Source organism: Neophocaena asiaeorientalis, unplaced genomic scaffold (assembly GCF_003031525.2).
Source record: "Neophocaena asiaeorientalis asiaeorientalis breed wild unplaced genomic scaffold, Neophocaena_asiaeorientalis_V1.1 scaffold164, whole genome shotgun sequence".
In the NCBI taxonomy this organism is placed as follows: domain Eukaryota; kingdom Metazoa; phylum Chordata; class Mammalia; order Artiodactyla; family Phocoenidae; genus Neophocaena; species Neophocaena asiaeorientalis.
The window spans coordinates 1,134,372-1,150,689 of record NW_020173727.1 but is presented as its reverse complement, the minus strand read 5'-3'; the positions used below and the strand labels follow the sequence as shown (position 1 = coordinate 1,150,689).

General features: G+C 40.8%; 1 protein-coding gene across 1 annotated transcript in view; it reads right to left on the bottom strand.

The window, feature by feature from the left end:
* Nucleotides 1-8,092: 8,092 nt before the first annotated feature.
* The window catches only part of NPSR1 (neuropeptide S receptor 1), a 128,206-nt gene continuing 119,980 nt past the window's right edge, over nucleotides 8,093-16,318 (bottom strand). Inside the window, 4 exon segments of the mRNA XM_024750761.1 lie at nucleotides 8,093-8,183; nucleotides 9,276-9,456; nucleotides 14,708-14,776; nucleotides 14,779-14,793. Coding sequence (XP_024606529.1) covers nucleotides 8,093-8,183; nucleotides 9,276-9,456; nucleotides 14,708-14,776; nucleotides 14,779-14,793 — 356 coding nt within the window.

The following is a 16,318-nucleotide window of genomic DNA, read 5'->3' as shown; positions in this document are numbered from 1 at the left end:
TATGTAACTGAGACCCAATTGATCACCTCTCTGTTTCCAGTCTGGCTCCCTTCTCTGCACAGCTTCCAGAATAATGGTCCTAAAAGGCTTTTAAAAAATACAGTCTTAGAAACTCTTTTTATTGTGCAATGTAACACACACTCATAAAAGTGCAGGAAACTTAAACATATCACTTAATGAGCAATTAGAAAGTGAACACCCAGAGCGAGAAGTAGAGCCCTGCCAGCCTCTTTTCTGCAGGCTCCCTCCTAAGCACAGCTCTTCCCTCCCCACAAAGGTGCCCCAATCTTGGCTTTTATGAAAAGTAGTTTCCTTGTTTCGCTTTAGAATTTTAATGTCCATGGGTGCATCCCCAAATACAATAGTATAATTTGGCTGTTTTTGAATTTTACATAAATGAAATCATATAGTATCTTTTGGTGTCTATCTTCTTTACTTTTATATTATGTTTTTAAAGAATTTTTCATGTTGTGGCAGGCAGCTATTGTGGGAGTTTTGGTCATTTCTGCTGCTGCAAAGTAGTCTATTGTATGAAATATACCACAATCTATTTATCTGTTGTACTGGTGGGCATTTGTTTTCCTCCAGTTGGGGTTCTTAAAATCAATGCTATTATGAATATTCTTTCACAGATATCAAGGCACACATAATTATACTCTTCTGTAGTATCTGTACTCAGGAATGGAATTTAAAGGCTACAGGGTACATGCATCCTTAATTTTTATTAGTTAAAGGCTAGAATGGTTGTACTAATTATTTACCCACAAGAACAGAACGAGAATTTCTGATACTTCACATCCTCACCAACACTTAATATTGTCAAAGCTTTTTAATTTTTGTCAATCTGGTGGGTACATTTAGTATTTCATTGTGGTTTAATTTACTTTTCCCTGACTGTTAATGAGATTTAACATCCATTTTCATGTGTTTATTGGCCATTTGGAGAATCTCTTTTCTGAAGTCAAGCCTTGCCCATTTTTCTATCTGCCTTCTATTGTCTTTTCTTACTGATTTGTATGAGTTTTTATATATTCTAAATACTACATCTTGGTCATTTGCAAATATCATTTCTCATTCGGTAGCTTGCCTTTTCACCCTTTTTATGTTGTCTTTTGGTGAACAGAGTTTCTAATTTTAGGTAGTCAAATTTATCAGTCTTTTCCTTTTAGAGCCGCAGTTTTTTTGTTTTGTTTAAAGAGCTCTTTCCCTATTCAGAGATCTTAAAGATATTCTCCTACATTGTTTCTTCCAGGCATTTTGTCTCATGCAGTTAGATCCAGAATCTACCTGGAACCACTTTTGCATATAATCCACCAGGCTTTCATTTCCAATTTTTCCCATGTAAATGCACAATTGTTCTCACATCATGTATTGAAAGGAGCACCCTTTTCCCATTCCTCTGCAATGCTATCTGTGAAATAAATCAAGTTTTCCTATATGTGGACATCTTTTTCTGGACTCTTTTTTCTGTTGTGTTTGTTAATTTGTCTATTCTGACACAATACCACAACTTTTATTATTATGGCTTTGTGATAAGTTTTGGTATGTGGTCAATCAAACATTCCCATTTTTTTCGTCTTAGTCAAGAGTATCTTGGCTAATTTTGGCCCTCTGCTTTTATATATAAATTTTTAGAGGCACCTTGTAAAGTTCTATAAAATTCCTGCTGGAGCTCTGATTGTCATTGTATTAATTTTATGGATTGATTGGAGAAGAATGGATGATTTTATGATATTCAGTCCTCCAAATAATAATCATGATGTATTTATTTCTACATTTAATTAGTTCTTCTTTAATACCTCTTAATAGTGTTATGATTTCTCCATAGAGATTTATATACCATTTATGAACTTCATCTTTTAAGGATTGTAAATAATAATTTAAAAAAATAAATTTTATTTGTTGCTGTCGTGTGGAAATGATGTAGGTTTTTGTATATTGATTTTGTATTCTGCAACCTTACTTAAACCTCATGATTAATTCTAATAATTTATCTCATTTAGAATTATAGTAGAATTAATAACTCTAATAATTGTATATTATTTTGATATTCTACTATACATTTATATCAATAATACTGATTTTTATTATTCATTACCAGTTCTGACACCTTTCTTCTTCTTTTTTTTTGCTTGCTCCACGGTATTGGCTAGGATCTCAATATGATATTGAATAAAAGTGATGATGCTGGCATTCTTTACTCATTCATTCTTTATTTCAAAGGGACCACCTCAAAGTTTTATCATTAGTTTTTTTGGTAATAGCCTTTAGAGTTAGGAATTTCTTTTTATCTCAAGTTTTTGAAAATCTTTTATCATGCCTGAATGCCCAGTAATTTTATCAAACATTTTCCTGTATCTATTACACTGATTTTTTTTTTAATCTTGTAATTTTGTGCTAAATCTTGTTATTTAAGTGCTTTTCTAATATTAAGCCAGCTTTGCATTCCTGGAATGAATACAACTTGGCCACATGCTTTAGTCTTTTTATATTTTGCTGGATTTGGTTTGCTAACATTTTATTTGGAACTTTTAATTTTCATGACAGAAGTTCACTTGTAATTTTCCTTTTGGTAATATCTTTGTAGGGTTTTGGCATTAAGGCTTTCTTAGTCTCATAAATATTTTAAAAGTCACCCTTTTTGTAGTCTCCTGAAGACTGTATAAAATTGGAGTTGCTTTGTACTTCAGTGGTGGTAGAACTCACCAATGAAGCCATATTCTTTCTTTAGTAGTAATGATACTTACTACTCATATTTTCTGTTTCTTCTTCTGTCAGTTATAGCAAGTTGTCCTGTTCATTTATATTTTCAGTTTGTTTTAGTATAAGCTTGATCATTATATCTTTTTATTATCTCTTTATTGACCTTAGGACCTACAGTCATATCCTTAAAATAAATGATACTGCTTATTTGTGCCTTCCCTCTTTTTTTCTCCTTTGCCAGTCTCACAAGAGGTTTATAATTTTATTATTTTTTCAAAAAAAAGAATTTTATCTTTTGAGCTTTTAAAATTGTATGTTTGTTTTCTTTTTTTGCCATGCTATGCACAGCTTGCCAGGTCTTAGTTCCCAGACCAGGGATTGAACCCGCACCCTTGGCAGTGAAAGCTCGGAGTCCTAACCACTGGACCACCAGGGAATTCCCATATGTTTGTTTTCTATTTCATTAATTTTACTCCTACTCTTATTATTTTCTTCCTTATATTTCCTCTGGGTCTATTTTGGTGAATTTTCCTACATTTGTAAGATAGATGATTTATTCATTGACTTAAAGGAAAAGAAGAAAAATTCTTCTTTCTAGTGTTAGTTTGTATCCCGCACATTTGATATAATTTCATTATCATTCAGTACAATTATTTTCTACTTTCATGTATTTTCTTCTTTGACCATAAGTTATTAAGAAACATATTTCCTAATTTCCAAACATATGGTAATTTTCTAGTTATACTCTTGCTCTTGAGTTCTAGCATAATTGCATTGTGATCAGAGAAACCAGACTATATGAGCTCAATCTTTTGAAAGCTTTTTATTTAAAATTTTTTTTAATTTTTGACTGCATTGGGTTTTTGTTGCTGCACGTGGGCTTTCTGTAATTGTGGCGAGCGGGGGCTACTCTTCGTCGTGGTGCGCGGGCTTCTCATTGCTGTGGCTTCTCCTGTTGCAGAGCACGGGCTCTTGAGCGCAGGCTAAGTAGTTGTGGCGCACGGGCTTAGTTGCCCCGCAACATGTGGGATCTTCCCAGACCAGGGCTTGAACCTGTGTCCCCTGCATTGGCAGGCAGACTCTCAACCACTGCGCCACCAGGGAAGCCCGGCAGGCGGATTCTTAACCTCTGTGCCACCAGGGAAGCCTCCTCAATCTTTTGAAAGTTTTGAAGCCTGTTTTATGGCCTGGCATATGGTCAACTTTTATAACTGCTTCACATGTGCTTGAAAAGACTGTTTACTCTGGGGTGGTAGGATAAAGTGACCTACCTGTGTTACTCATGATGTTCCAGTTATGCAGGTCATTCCTTATTTTTGCCTGCTTCAATTACTGGAATTAAGAGTGATAAAATTCCCCACTATGGCTGCAGATTTATCTATTTGTTTTGTAGTTCTGACTTTTTGGAATACATACTTTGAGGCCATATTGTAAATGCATAGAAATTCAGAATTATTATATCATCTTATTGAACTAAAACATTTATCACTTGAAATGTCCCTGTTTAACTCTACTAGTGCTTTTTGCCTTAAAGTTTATTTAGGTTTTATTAATATAGTCTCACCAGCTCTCTTTTAGTACTGTTTCCATAGAATGCCTTTGTCCACTCTTTTACTTCCAAACTTTCTGTGTCATTGTGTTTTAGGCATGTCTTTTGCAAACAAAAGTCTAGTCTGACGATCTTTGATTATTAACTGGAGCATTTAATCTGCTTACATTATTACAGTTACTGATATATTTGGACAAAAGAAAATCCACCATTTTCCTATGTGCTTTCTATTTGTCCCAGCTGTTCATGTTCCTATATCTTTTTTCTTGCCTTCTTTTGGACTGCTAGAGTGATTTTATCATTTGTTTTTCTTCTCTTTTAGTTTCGAAGTTATATACTTTATTTCTATTATTTTAGTGATTACAACATGGATTCTTGAAATTAAAACATGCATTCTTGGTGTATCAATGTCTAATGGTAATCTATATTCTGCCCTCATTCCAGGTAACTCAAGGATTTTAAGCAATTTAACTATCTTTAGTTTCTTCTAGACTTACACATATACTATTTTTGTGTGTACAAATATGAATACTGAGTCACCTCTCTGGGACTTCTCAGGGGGTCCCTGAGCAGACTGAAAACCATGAGACTACATGACCCAAGCCTCCATCCACCTTAACATTCTATACGCGTGGAATTGCACTTTAAAAATGTTAACCAAACCAGCCCTGTTGAGGATAATGCTTTCTTAAAATGCAACTGCAGAGAAATGAAGCATGTGTTTTTCAGGTTTCCAAAAGCGAGGAGGTTGGCCCCTAAACAGGACCATCTCCTTTCAATCAAATACAATTGAAAAGCTGCGGAAAACACTGGTAGATCTGCATATAAAATGAGGTATATTCAGATGATGATAAAAGAACTGTAGTTGCCAGTAGCCCTGTAGTTCACCCAAGATGATCCTAGAAGGGCAGAACTGCTTTATTTCCTGCCAAAATATTTTTGTTTTCCTGTTTCCCCAGCAGACCCAGGCTTGTGGTCCCTTTTGGCACTGTGGATGCAGAAGGAAGAGGCAAAGTCCTTTCTGTATATGGATGTACAGATTTGTCCAAATGAAATGAGGAAGCAAATTTAAGCTGCATGTTTGTTTGGTTGAGAAGGAATACGTTTTTTCTCATCATAATCACAAACTAAAGCCATTAAAAAGGTATTACCAGTTTCTGGGGGGAAAAAGTGGGAGATGTTGCTTGGCAAAATTAAACTTCCATTAAATTATGCTCAACACAAGCCCTGAAAGTAGAGAAGTTTTTACCATTTATATTTAATTTAGTTCAGTAAAGCGGAGACACATTTTCTCTAGCATGGCTAAATATATTAAACACACTTATTCTCGTTATCCTAAATTTTCACCTGTGCCTAAAGCTATGAGATAATGTAACCATTTCTTTGACATCTTGATGTGGGAAGTAAGCACCTTTATTTTATATAGAACCCTGCTGGCTTCTCTGCCCCAACTTGGGCATCCAAGGCTACAAGCGGTGACATCACAGCACTAAGCTGCTCACTTTCTCCAAGAGCTCAAACTGTATTTCCCAATTAGGAAATGATGTTTCTCTCACTTCATGGTGATAGAGGGGGAAGTTACAACTTCTAAAGAGCAAATAACTCAGCTTTGAGTCATACAGTCATTGGTCCCCTGGGGAAGAAATTCCAGAAGCTCTGACTCTCTGGATGTAATTTAAGTCTTTACAATCTCAGAACCTGTATCTCTAAAGAACCCACAAGACCCTCTGCTCCAGACTTATTTTGTTCCCATCCTACAGATGAGACAGTTGATGCTCAGAGACATTAAATAATTTGTCCAAGGTCATAAGACTATGGAACAATTACCAGTGTTCCTCAATGTTTAAATCATGTTTCCTCAAGCTCAGAACATACATGAGAATGAAGATTCTAGAATCCACCCCAATATGAAGCAAGTTTCATTTTAATGGCAGCTTACCCTGCAGCAGCCTGTACCATCATCTTACTGATTTCCAGTCTTCACTGGGAATGGGAGACACAGCACCACAACAGCTACAAAATCACATTCACAGTTTTTAAGGAGCACAAAGCCCCTCACTCAACTCTCTCCTTAACTTTCAGGGTCTGTTGATGGGTGAGGTAGGCTTGTAATGTCTTTTGCAGACCAGAGCTTGACAGAGATTGAAAGCATCTGTCAAAAGAACCCAGGCCTCCCGTTTTGCCAGTGAGGACAGCCGCCAGATTTTGCTGTTAATAGGCTCCCATGCAGGCAGTTATTTTAGCAGTGATTCTGTGGGTCTTCTGTGGCACATCTTGATTTAAAGTGAAATGTCAAAAAGCACTTCTCAACCACTCAAAGCTTCCAGGATTTCTCACTTTTAACTGATTGGACAGAAAGGAAGGCAGCCTTCAAAACTGTTCTATAGACGTACAACTAGATTATTCAGTCTCTTCAAATTCAGAAAATAATTCGGAGAGATGGTGACTGAGGAATCTGATTTCTGGCTAAGAAATACTTTCCCCTAAGGTCAGATGGAATTGGAAAGAGAGTTTATGGGGAAAATGCCACTATGACCTTAAATGTGAAATCTTTGGGTTGACACCATAATGAGGAATAGAGTGCTATTAAAATATATTGCAGATTTTAATAACTCCACTAGCAGTAGACCAAAAAAAAAAAAAAAAGGCTTAAGCTCAGAATAATTCTGGGAAGAAGGGTTTTGCCAAGGAGATTTTAATGTCAAGAATGTATGTGAGGCTAAAAATAAGGAGCTCACGCGCATCCCAGAGCCGTGGGTGTGGATGTATATATAATCAAATTAAATTATTCCACTTCCACTTATGGAAAAATCTGATGATAAAAGTTGACTAGAAAACATTTAGTCATATTTCACTTGGATTATGCTTATATATACCAAACTCTGGACTTGTCAAAATAAGCCTCACCAGTGCTTCCCAGCCAAGGTGTTAGATAGACAATGGGTGCAACATGCAAAAATGATAAAGATCTTCCAGCAACATCATGCCTGGAAAAGCCACAGGAATTCAGCTCCCAACTAAAGAGAGAGAAGTGTCCCTGAGGTATAAGGAATGGAGCCCAGAGTGGCCTAAATGTAGAATGCAAAGGGAGGAGCCTTCAGAGAGCCGAAAGCCATGTGTTGAGACCCAGGTCCCAACTCTCAGAGCCTGGAGGTCAGGGACCCATGACTTTTTGTACTATTTCTTTTCCTACCAGAGAAAATACCCCTCAATTTCAACCTTGCTCTGGAGGGCCAGCATTTGTGTACTTTCTACAAATCATTTGTTGATACAATGAGACTGTGAGGTTGGCTGCTGCCAACACATCCATCTGCCAACCAAGGCCATCTGCAGAGGAGATGCAAAGCTTCAATGCCTGGAAGTGAATTTGTTGGCATTTCAAGACAAACATCTCTTTGGCTACAACTACTGAAACTTAAATCCAAAAATGGGAGGAAAATCTAGGCCCAGGTAAGACTTTTATTTACTTCTTAAACTGTAGTTATAAGACACATGTACCATGCTTCTTTAGTCCCTTCTGCTTGCCCAAGCTTAGGCCCTGGGCCAGTGAAGTCTCTGTCCATTGATTCTGGTGCTGACCAGTGGGACGGACAGCTGGGAGTGGTGGGGAAACACGGGGCATCTTTCCTGGCTGGTGTGAATAGTATGTGACTTCATATTGGCTAGAACTTGCCAATGCAGGTGACACACACTCATTAGGGTGTTTTCCTTGTGCATCCCCCAAGTGATGAAAAGTGCAGGGTGGAGAAGTTGGCTCAGGCTTCGTGCACATGCCCAGGGTGCTGATGGGACCGAGGAGAGCTGATGGGGCTCAGCCTAGCAATACCACTGCCTCAGGGTCTACATGAATTCTGGCTTGGACAGAATCTGCATCTCATGCCTCTCAGTTCTCTCCTGACATGTCATTCTGGAATCCCGTGATCTTTGCTCCCTAGAGAAAGAACAGAGCAGAGAGGAAAAATAATTTGACCTGATGAAAAGGGAAGTAGGGATGTTAAGAGCTAACAGTTATGGAGAATGTATTAAGAATCAGACATTATGCTAAGCACTTTATATGTAATACCCCTCACCTTCCTTCCTCACCACTCACAGCCCTCCTTCCTACTGGTCAGGACCAGAGCCCAATGGACAGAGACATCACTGGCTAGGAGGTAGGCACTGCTATTAGCCCCTTTTTACATGTGAGGAAACAGAGGTTTATGGAAGTTAAATAACTTTCCCTAGGTCACGTGTAGCTCTGAATCAGCAATGGCAGCATCAAACCTAATCCTGAAACCACTCTACGATTCTATCACGGAGACAAGAGGAAAGGGGAGGGGAGGGGAGGGGAGTGCGGCGACGAGCGAGAGGCCAGAGGCAAGGGGGGGCAGGGGGTGGTAGCCATTCTAGTACTTATCAAAGATTTTTAGGATCATTGAGAAATGCTACCATCCATAATTCTAGAAGGACTTGAAAGATCTTGTCAATTGATGGAGGAGAGATCCAGTGGAGGGCATCAAACCCAAACCTGAAACCGTTCTACTGCTCTATATCCTATGGATTTTTCCACCTATTCCCTGTAGCTTGTGCAGTAAAACAGCTGAAAAACAGCTGAAAAACAGCAGACTGAGTAGATGTGGGAGGGATCTAATTTCAGCTCTGCAACTAATTATTCATATAATCTCAATAATGTCATGTAACCTTGTGAGCCTGAATTTATCTGTAAAATGATAATAATGCTTCATGTTCTGCTATCACCAAGGCATTGTATTGTGACAACTCATGTAGAGAAGCTTTGAACTAAAAAAAAAAGTCTTCTATATGTGACCTGATTAGGATGGTTGCTACAAGAGGTGATGTAATATAGGAGAAAGCATGAGCCATGGATGAGGCTGGATTTGAATTTGTCATACTAGCGGAACATTTTTGACCCTCCAGTGTCTCATCTATAATCTGCCAGGGAGCTCTGGCATGAGGAAGACACAGGTTGGAGGTGACTGCAGTGGGCATCCCCATGTCTGACCCAGGCAGGAATGCCCCTTACCCACAGGGGAAGCAGATGAAGCTGCTGAAAACACAGTAGATGAGGGGGTTGATGGCGTTATTCAAGGGCGGCAGGTTCTGAATGATCACAGAGGCATAGGAACGCTCCTTAGTGTTTGGAAGGAGGCTGAAATTGTACAAGATATTGAAGAGGAAGTACGGACTCCAACAGCAGATGAAGGCTGGGGAGGAAAGAGCCGTTAGCACCATAGCAGCCCACAGCCCAGGGGGCCCTCTGTGTTGGCCCTGATCGCAGCTTCAACTAGGAGCTTCCTTAGCACCTGGAATCTCTCAGAAATATTTAGAACAGTTGTGTGTGTGTTAACATTAATGTCATATTTACTTAAACACACATACATACATTACATCCCACAGATGCATTGCTAAAATTGAGTAAATTTGCTGGAGCTTCTCTATTTGTAAAGGGAGGCTCCAATTTGACCACTGTAGGGATTACTGAAAGGCTGGGAACTGTTCAGCATAGCCTTAGCCTCTCATTCTACACAGTGTGAAAGAAAACCCAGCAAATCCCTTTGGAGACTCAATGGGAAAAGACAGAAAAGGGAGCACTTTGCCCCGATGGTGACTCCTGATTTAGGGTTGATGAGGCGAAGTGTGGTACCTAATGTTTCAGAACACAGCCTGGCTAAGTCACAAGATTCTCAATTTTCTTTTCCATTTCTAAGTCAGCCACTCCAGAAAACACCCACCCTATACCTCTTACAAATCAGTTGGTGTGGATAAGACTCTGTCTGATTTCTGTTTGGATCCAAATCCTCAGAGGAAAGGGATGAGAAATGGAGAGCCAGAGTGTGATGGCCAGTTTTATGTGTCACCTTGACTGGGTCATGGGGTGCCCACATATTTGGTTAAATGTTATTTCTGGTTGTTTCTGTGAGACTGTTTCTGAATGAGATTAACATTTGAATTTGTAAACTATAAAAAGCAGATTGTCTTCTCCACTATGAGTGGGCATTATTCTATCCACTGAAGTCTTGAATACAATGAAAAGGCTGAGTGGGACTTCCCTGGTGGCTAGTGGTTAAGAATCCACCTGCCGATGCAGGGGACATGAGTTTGATCCCTGGTCCAGGAAGATCCCCCATGCCACGGACAACTAAGCCTGCGTGCCGCAACTACTGAGCCTGTGCTCTAGAGCCCAGGAGACACAACTACTGAGCCTGCACTCTAGAGCCCATGTGCCACAACTACTGAAGCCCACACACCTAGAGCCCATGCTCCACAACAAGAGAAGCCACTGCATTGAGAAGCCCGTGCACTGCAACGAAGAGTAGCCCCCACTTGCTGCAACTAGAGAAAGTCCGTGCTCAGCAATGGAGACCCAACGCAGCCAAAAACAAATAAATAAATTTTTTTTAAAAAGAAAATATCTTCCTAACACTGGTTAGGGGAAAGAATTTAAATAAATAAAAAAGGCTGAGTGAGAGGCAAGTCACTCTGTCAGCTTGACTATCTTCTAGCTTCTCACTTTGACTCAGACTGAAACTATATCTTTAGCTCTCCTGGGTCTATAGATCTGGGGACTTCTCAGCTCCACAATCATGTGAGCCAATTGCTTATAATAATCTCTTTACGTATATATCTATCTTTTATTTCTCTGGAGAACCCAGATTATTACCACAGAGATAATCCTTCTTGGGGTTGACTGCACACACACATGTGCTCCCCTACTTTCTTGCTGCATCCTCTCCACCCTTTTTCTCCCCCTTTCTCACGCATAGATTTTTCCTCAGAGAAGTCAGGCTTCCTTTGCCATCTGGCTGCAGGAACCAACTTTCCTCCGTAACGGTTTGACTGACCTTTTTTTTTTTGCGGTACGCGGGCCTCTCACTGCTGTGACCCCTCCCGCCGCGGAGGACAGGCTCCGGACGCGCAGGCCCAGCGGCCACGGCCCACAGGCCCAGCCGCTCCGCAGCACGCGGGATCCTCCCGGACCGGGGCACGAACCCGCGTCCCCTGCATCGGCAGGCGGACTCCCAACCACTGCGCCACCAGGGAAGCCCGGACTGACACATTTTTTACCCCAGACCTTGGCAATCTATTAAAACGGTGCAATTCAAACACAAAGACCACTAAACATTCTGGGCTCAGGTGGTGAAGCCTGGCATTGGCCCAGAATAGTGGTTCTGGGGCATGGAGGGACAAAGCTTCCATTTGGGGGAATTTTTTAAATGCATGTTTATGTATTTGTGTGTGTTAGGGGAGGATTCTGGTTTTCCTAGGGATACCGGTCCTCGTGCACTATACGGGCAGTCCCACCCATGTCCCATACATCCTTCAAATGTTATGTAGCAGAGAACCCTGTTTATAATGATCCCAATCTAGAAACCTAACTCTGTTTTATATATGAGCACAATATTTTAAATAAATACTGAGTCTTCCAGAAGTGTAATTCCCTTGCAAATAGAGGAAAGATTACTTTGTTTAATTTGGAACTTTAGCAGGATTTGCTCACCTGCTGGGAAAATAAAGTCACTGGCAGCAATACTGCTTAGTTTTCATGTCTCCATGAAAACACACGTGCATTGGTTTTCATTTGGAGCTATTACTACTTCATTGGGCTGTGCCCAAGTATTTCTATATTGAAATCTGTGTTATTTTATTATAAATTATTTTCTTTCTATTCCTCCTTTATATTATTGTATATTGATCCTTTAAGAATTATGTTAATTAGATAGTTTTATGTATACATTTCATTTCAGGGTGGTAAAGGGACATTACAAAATATTTGTTATAGGAAGGAGCGTTTGGGTCTGATTGGGCTGTTGACACTGGCTGACCTCCTTGTGGACAGCACTGCTCTCTGACTAAAGGGAGCCCAGTGCCTGGGAATATAGTGCCTGATTACGAAAAGCTATATTGGCTCTGAAACACATGTATAAGATATGTTTCCTAACTCAACATCCAGGGAACGCACATCTGTGCTTCTGATTATCTGGGAAGGCAAGATAATCTTTGATCTACTTCAGAAGCTTCTGGGAAAGGATTTTGAGCCCTGGTGGGTGGTATATGCTCTATTCCCAGGTCTGCCTGCAGTGTTGTTTTGTGACTATGTTCTGCTCGCTGAGTCACACTGTTTGTGGTCTGTTTGGCATTTTGCAGCTGCATTTTAGAAAGGTGAGCTGGACGGTTCTGGTGATTTGATATACTAGAAGAGCTAACATGAGAGCTATGCTCCCAGAGCTCCCAAGAGCTGCAAGAAGGGTAGGGAGGGGTAGTATTTCAGCTAAATAAAAAGGAAATGGTACAAATCCCTTTCCTTCTTGCATAACCTCATTCATTCATTCAACTAATATTAATTAAGCACCTAGTGTGCGTGGACCCCCTAAGGCCTTGGTGATAATAATGTAAGGAACACAAAAGCAAAAGTCATTGCTCTCATGGGTTTCTTATGCCAGCAGGGGAGACAGACAATAAGCAGATCAATATCTGTCCTATACTCTCAGGTAGAAGTAGAAATATGAAGAAAAATAAGGTAGGGTGAAGATTACAGGAGAGCTATTTAAGACTTATCGAGGAGGTCTTTCTGAAGAGGTGGTATTGTTGGAAAACAAGTTGATGTGAGGGATAAGCCATGCCACCATCTGAAGGCAGAACATTACAGGTGGGGGAAACAGTGCAAGGTATGAACAAGTTGACATTTTGAAGAAATAGCAAGAAAACCGTTATGACTGTTATAGAATAGGAAAGGGGGAGAGCAGGGGAATGGGGCTGGAGACTTGGCTGGGGGATAGATCACAGAGGCCATGTAAGACATGGGAAAAAGTAGGACTTTATTCCAATGTAATGGGAAGCTATGTGTGGGTTTGCAGGGTAGTGATAGTGTCTGATTTACATTTTTAAAAAGATCACATTGGCTGCTTTGCAGGGAAGGAATAAGAGAAGATCAGCTGCAGTGTTCCAGGGAGAAGTTGGTGGGAGCTTAGACCAAAAAAATAATTGCATAGATGCTGAGAAATGGTTGGATTCGAGATCTCTTTTGTAGGTAAAGCCTCTAGGCCTTACTGATGGACTAGGTATGTGAGGTGGGAGAGAAATAGAATCATGACAGACAGATGATTCTTAGGTTTTTGGTGTGGACACTGGCTGAAAGATGCTGTCATTTACTGAACTGGGGGCAATAGGAGGAAGAGTTATCTTGCAGGAGGTAGGAGAGCATGAGACTTCTGGGTTTTCATGTTGGTAGGATAAGCTTATTAGAAATTATACACAGAGATTTCAAGTAGAAATCATAGATATAATTTCCAAGCAAACGAAGTGTTCCAAAGAAGGACGAATCAAATGTTGCTTAGAAGTCAAATAAGGTAAAGATTGAGAATTGATACTTGGCATTTTGTAGGTTGTGGTGACCTTGATAAGGATGCCTTTACTAGAGTAATAGGAAAGAAAGCTAACAGAAATAGACTCCAGAGAATGAGAGGTGAAAAGTGGAGGAGTTCTGCTAGAAAAGAGAGTGTTAAAGAGGGTCTGTTATGGGAGAGTTTATCGAGGGAGCTATTACAGTATGCTTGTGTGCATACGATCCAGGCAAGGGAGACATCTGTGGGGGTGAGGAGATGACTGGAGAAGCAAATCTTGAGTTGGCAGGAAGGAATGGGATACAGGGCTCAAGTGAGCATTTTGGATTTAGAAAGAAGCAGAGACAGTTTATCCATGGTAATAGGAGAAAAGACAGATAGAGATGCAGGTAGGTCCATGGATGTGAAGGCAGGAGAATGAGGAAGTTCTATTCTGATAGAGTATTTTCTCAGTGAAATAAGAATCAGGGTCATTAACTGAGAGGGTGGAAGGGGGAGAACATTTTGAAGGTTTGAGAATAACAAAGAACGTACACCAATCTGACATATATTAGGTACTCTAGAAATACCTTTTTTTTTTTTTTTCCCTGAGATGAGGTGACTTTATGGGTGTTAAGAGTAGAGAGAAAGGAAAAGGAAAGGGAAGACGACAGTAGGGTGGAGAGAAGATAAGGCATCCATCAGGGAAGGATTTATAGTGACCTTGACATTAACTATCCAGAAGAAATGGAATGCCACTTTTGTCTTCCTCTGGTTGATGGACTTCAGCCCTGGGGAGAGTGTGCCTTCAGGAAAGCAACTGGGTCAACGGGATGATGGTGAGCATCAGCTTCAGCCAGTTATGTCCTAATTGATTTTCTCCACATTACGTACCCCAGGGCTGTGGTGGACAACAATATTCATAAAGAGAGTGATTAGAAACCAAATGTCCGCCCTTGAAGGAGGCATAGATGGACTGATTAGCTCCACATATTCTTATCTAAGCAGACAAAGGTAGAAGTGCCCGTAGACAAATTTTTTAATTGTATGGGCTCTCTACCTCCCAGGTTCTAGGTACAAATTTGCTTTTGAAATGTCCACACAGTTCTGCAACAAAAGGAGGGACGTTGCTTACCAAGAATGATGACAATGCTATACTTGATGGCGTTGATTTTTGCCTTTGAGATGAGCCCTCAGTTGGAAATGTGCACCACTTTCCATCTGCAGGCACAAAAGGAGAATGGTAAAATAAATGCTGCTTCTGCCAATAGAAGCATCATAGGTTACACCCACAGTTGTCATGGGACCACTTCCATCTTCCTCACCTATGCCCAGGAAGACCCTCCTTGGACATTTTCCTAAAGATGGCTCTGGGCTGGATGCTGGAAACTGCTCAGTTTGCAGCTTAATATAAAATGCAAATGCATTGGGACATCCAGACTCTCTCAACAGGCTTGGCTGGATGCCCTGATCAACTGAAGCTGGAATTAGCCATGTGACCACAGGGGGCGATGCTGAGACACCCGTCTTGTCCCTTCAGCAGCCTAGGGCAAAGCGGTTTGCCTAGAATTGTTACCCCAGACTAACGTACTCATTTAACTCAGAAACCCTACTCTCGAGAAAAGCTCAAGCGGGGCTATAATAAAAACCTGTCCCAAGTAGGAGCCTGGTTATAACTTTAAGCCTATGTGGGTTGTTTGATAGTAAAACGTGTGAGGGTTAAATATAAGAACCCACTAGAATGTAAGCTTAATGGAGACAGAGACTTTGTTGTTTCTGCATCCTCTAAACTTAGTGAATGATGAATAAATATTTGTTGAACGAGTTAATATAAACCTCTCTCTAGTCAAGAAGTAGTGGTAAAACAAATATTGATTAGGATGGGCAGAATTCAGTGCAATAATTCTTAGTAGAAGGGGTAGTTAGATGACAAATTTGGGGATGGAGATGTTGTACACAAGGTGCCTTGATGTTGTGGGAGAGTTTTTACTGTCAGGGCTTCTACCAGACCGTATGGTGCCTTTGTGAAAATTGTGAAAAGGTGCCCTCTCTCTGGATATATGCAGACCTGCCCCAGGGCATACCCTCAATGAGGGAATCATGGATAGAATGCTAGCCCCACACACCCTCAGCTGCGTGCCATTGATTAAGGCTCAAGGGGCACAACTCTAGTGGTGGCCCAGGTCAGAGGCCCACCCAGGGCACCTAAGTCATATGGGGCAGGGCGGTTATACCCTAGAGGCCAACTACTGTGCTCGCTGGTCCTCACTACATCGTTCAGATTTCGCGTTTGAAGTGTATTTAAATCCTCATGGAAACTGGTGTGAAATTTACCTTTGCACTATTTATTCTACCCCCTCTCCAATCCAATCCAGTCCAACCCACCAAGCATAGCACATCTGCTAAGAGACAAGGACCGAACAAAATTGGCTAAAATAGAGTTCCTCTTCTCTAGGAACTTTCAATCCAGCAGGAAAGATCACACACTCCGCACACGGCTGGGTGAGATGAGAGCGACGAAAACCAAAAACCGACTATGAACGAAGAAGTAAGCCATCCCCTTACCGTTAGGCAGAGGAGGCCGCGTGGCAGAGGCAGAGATTCCCAAGGCAGAGCTGGGGGTAGGGGCGTGGGATTGGGAAAGATGTGTGAAGCAGAGGGAACGTCCTCAGCCAAGACACGGAAACAAGAAAATGTAGGAAGCGTTTGGACCTCGGTGAGTCATCTCGCTTGGCTGGAGCCTGAG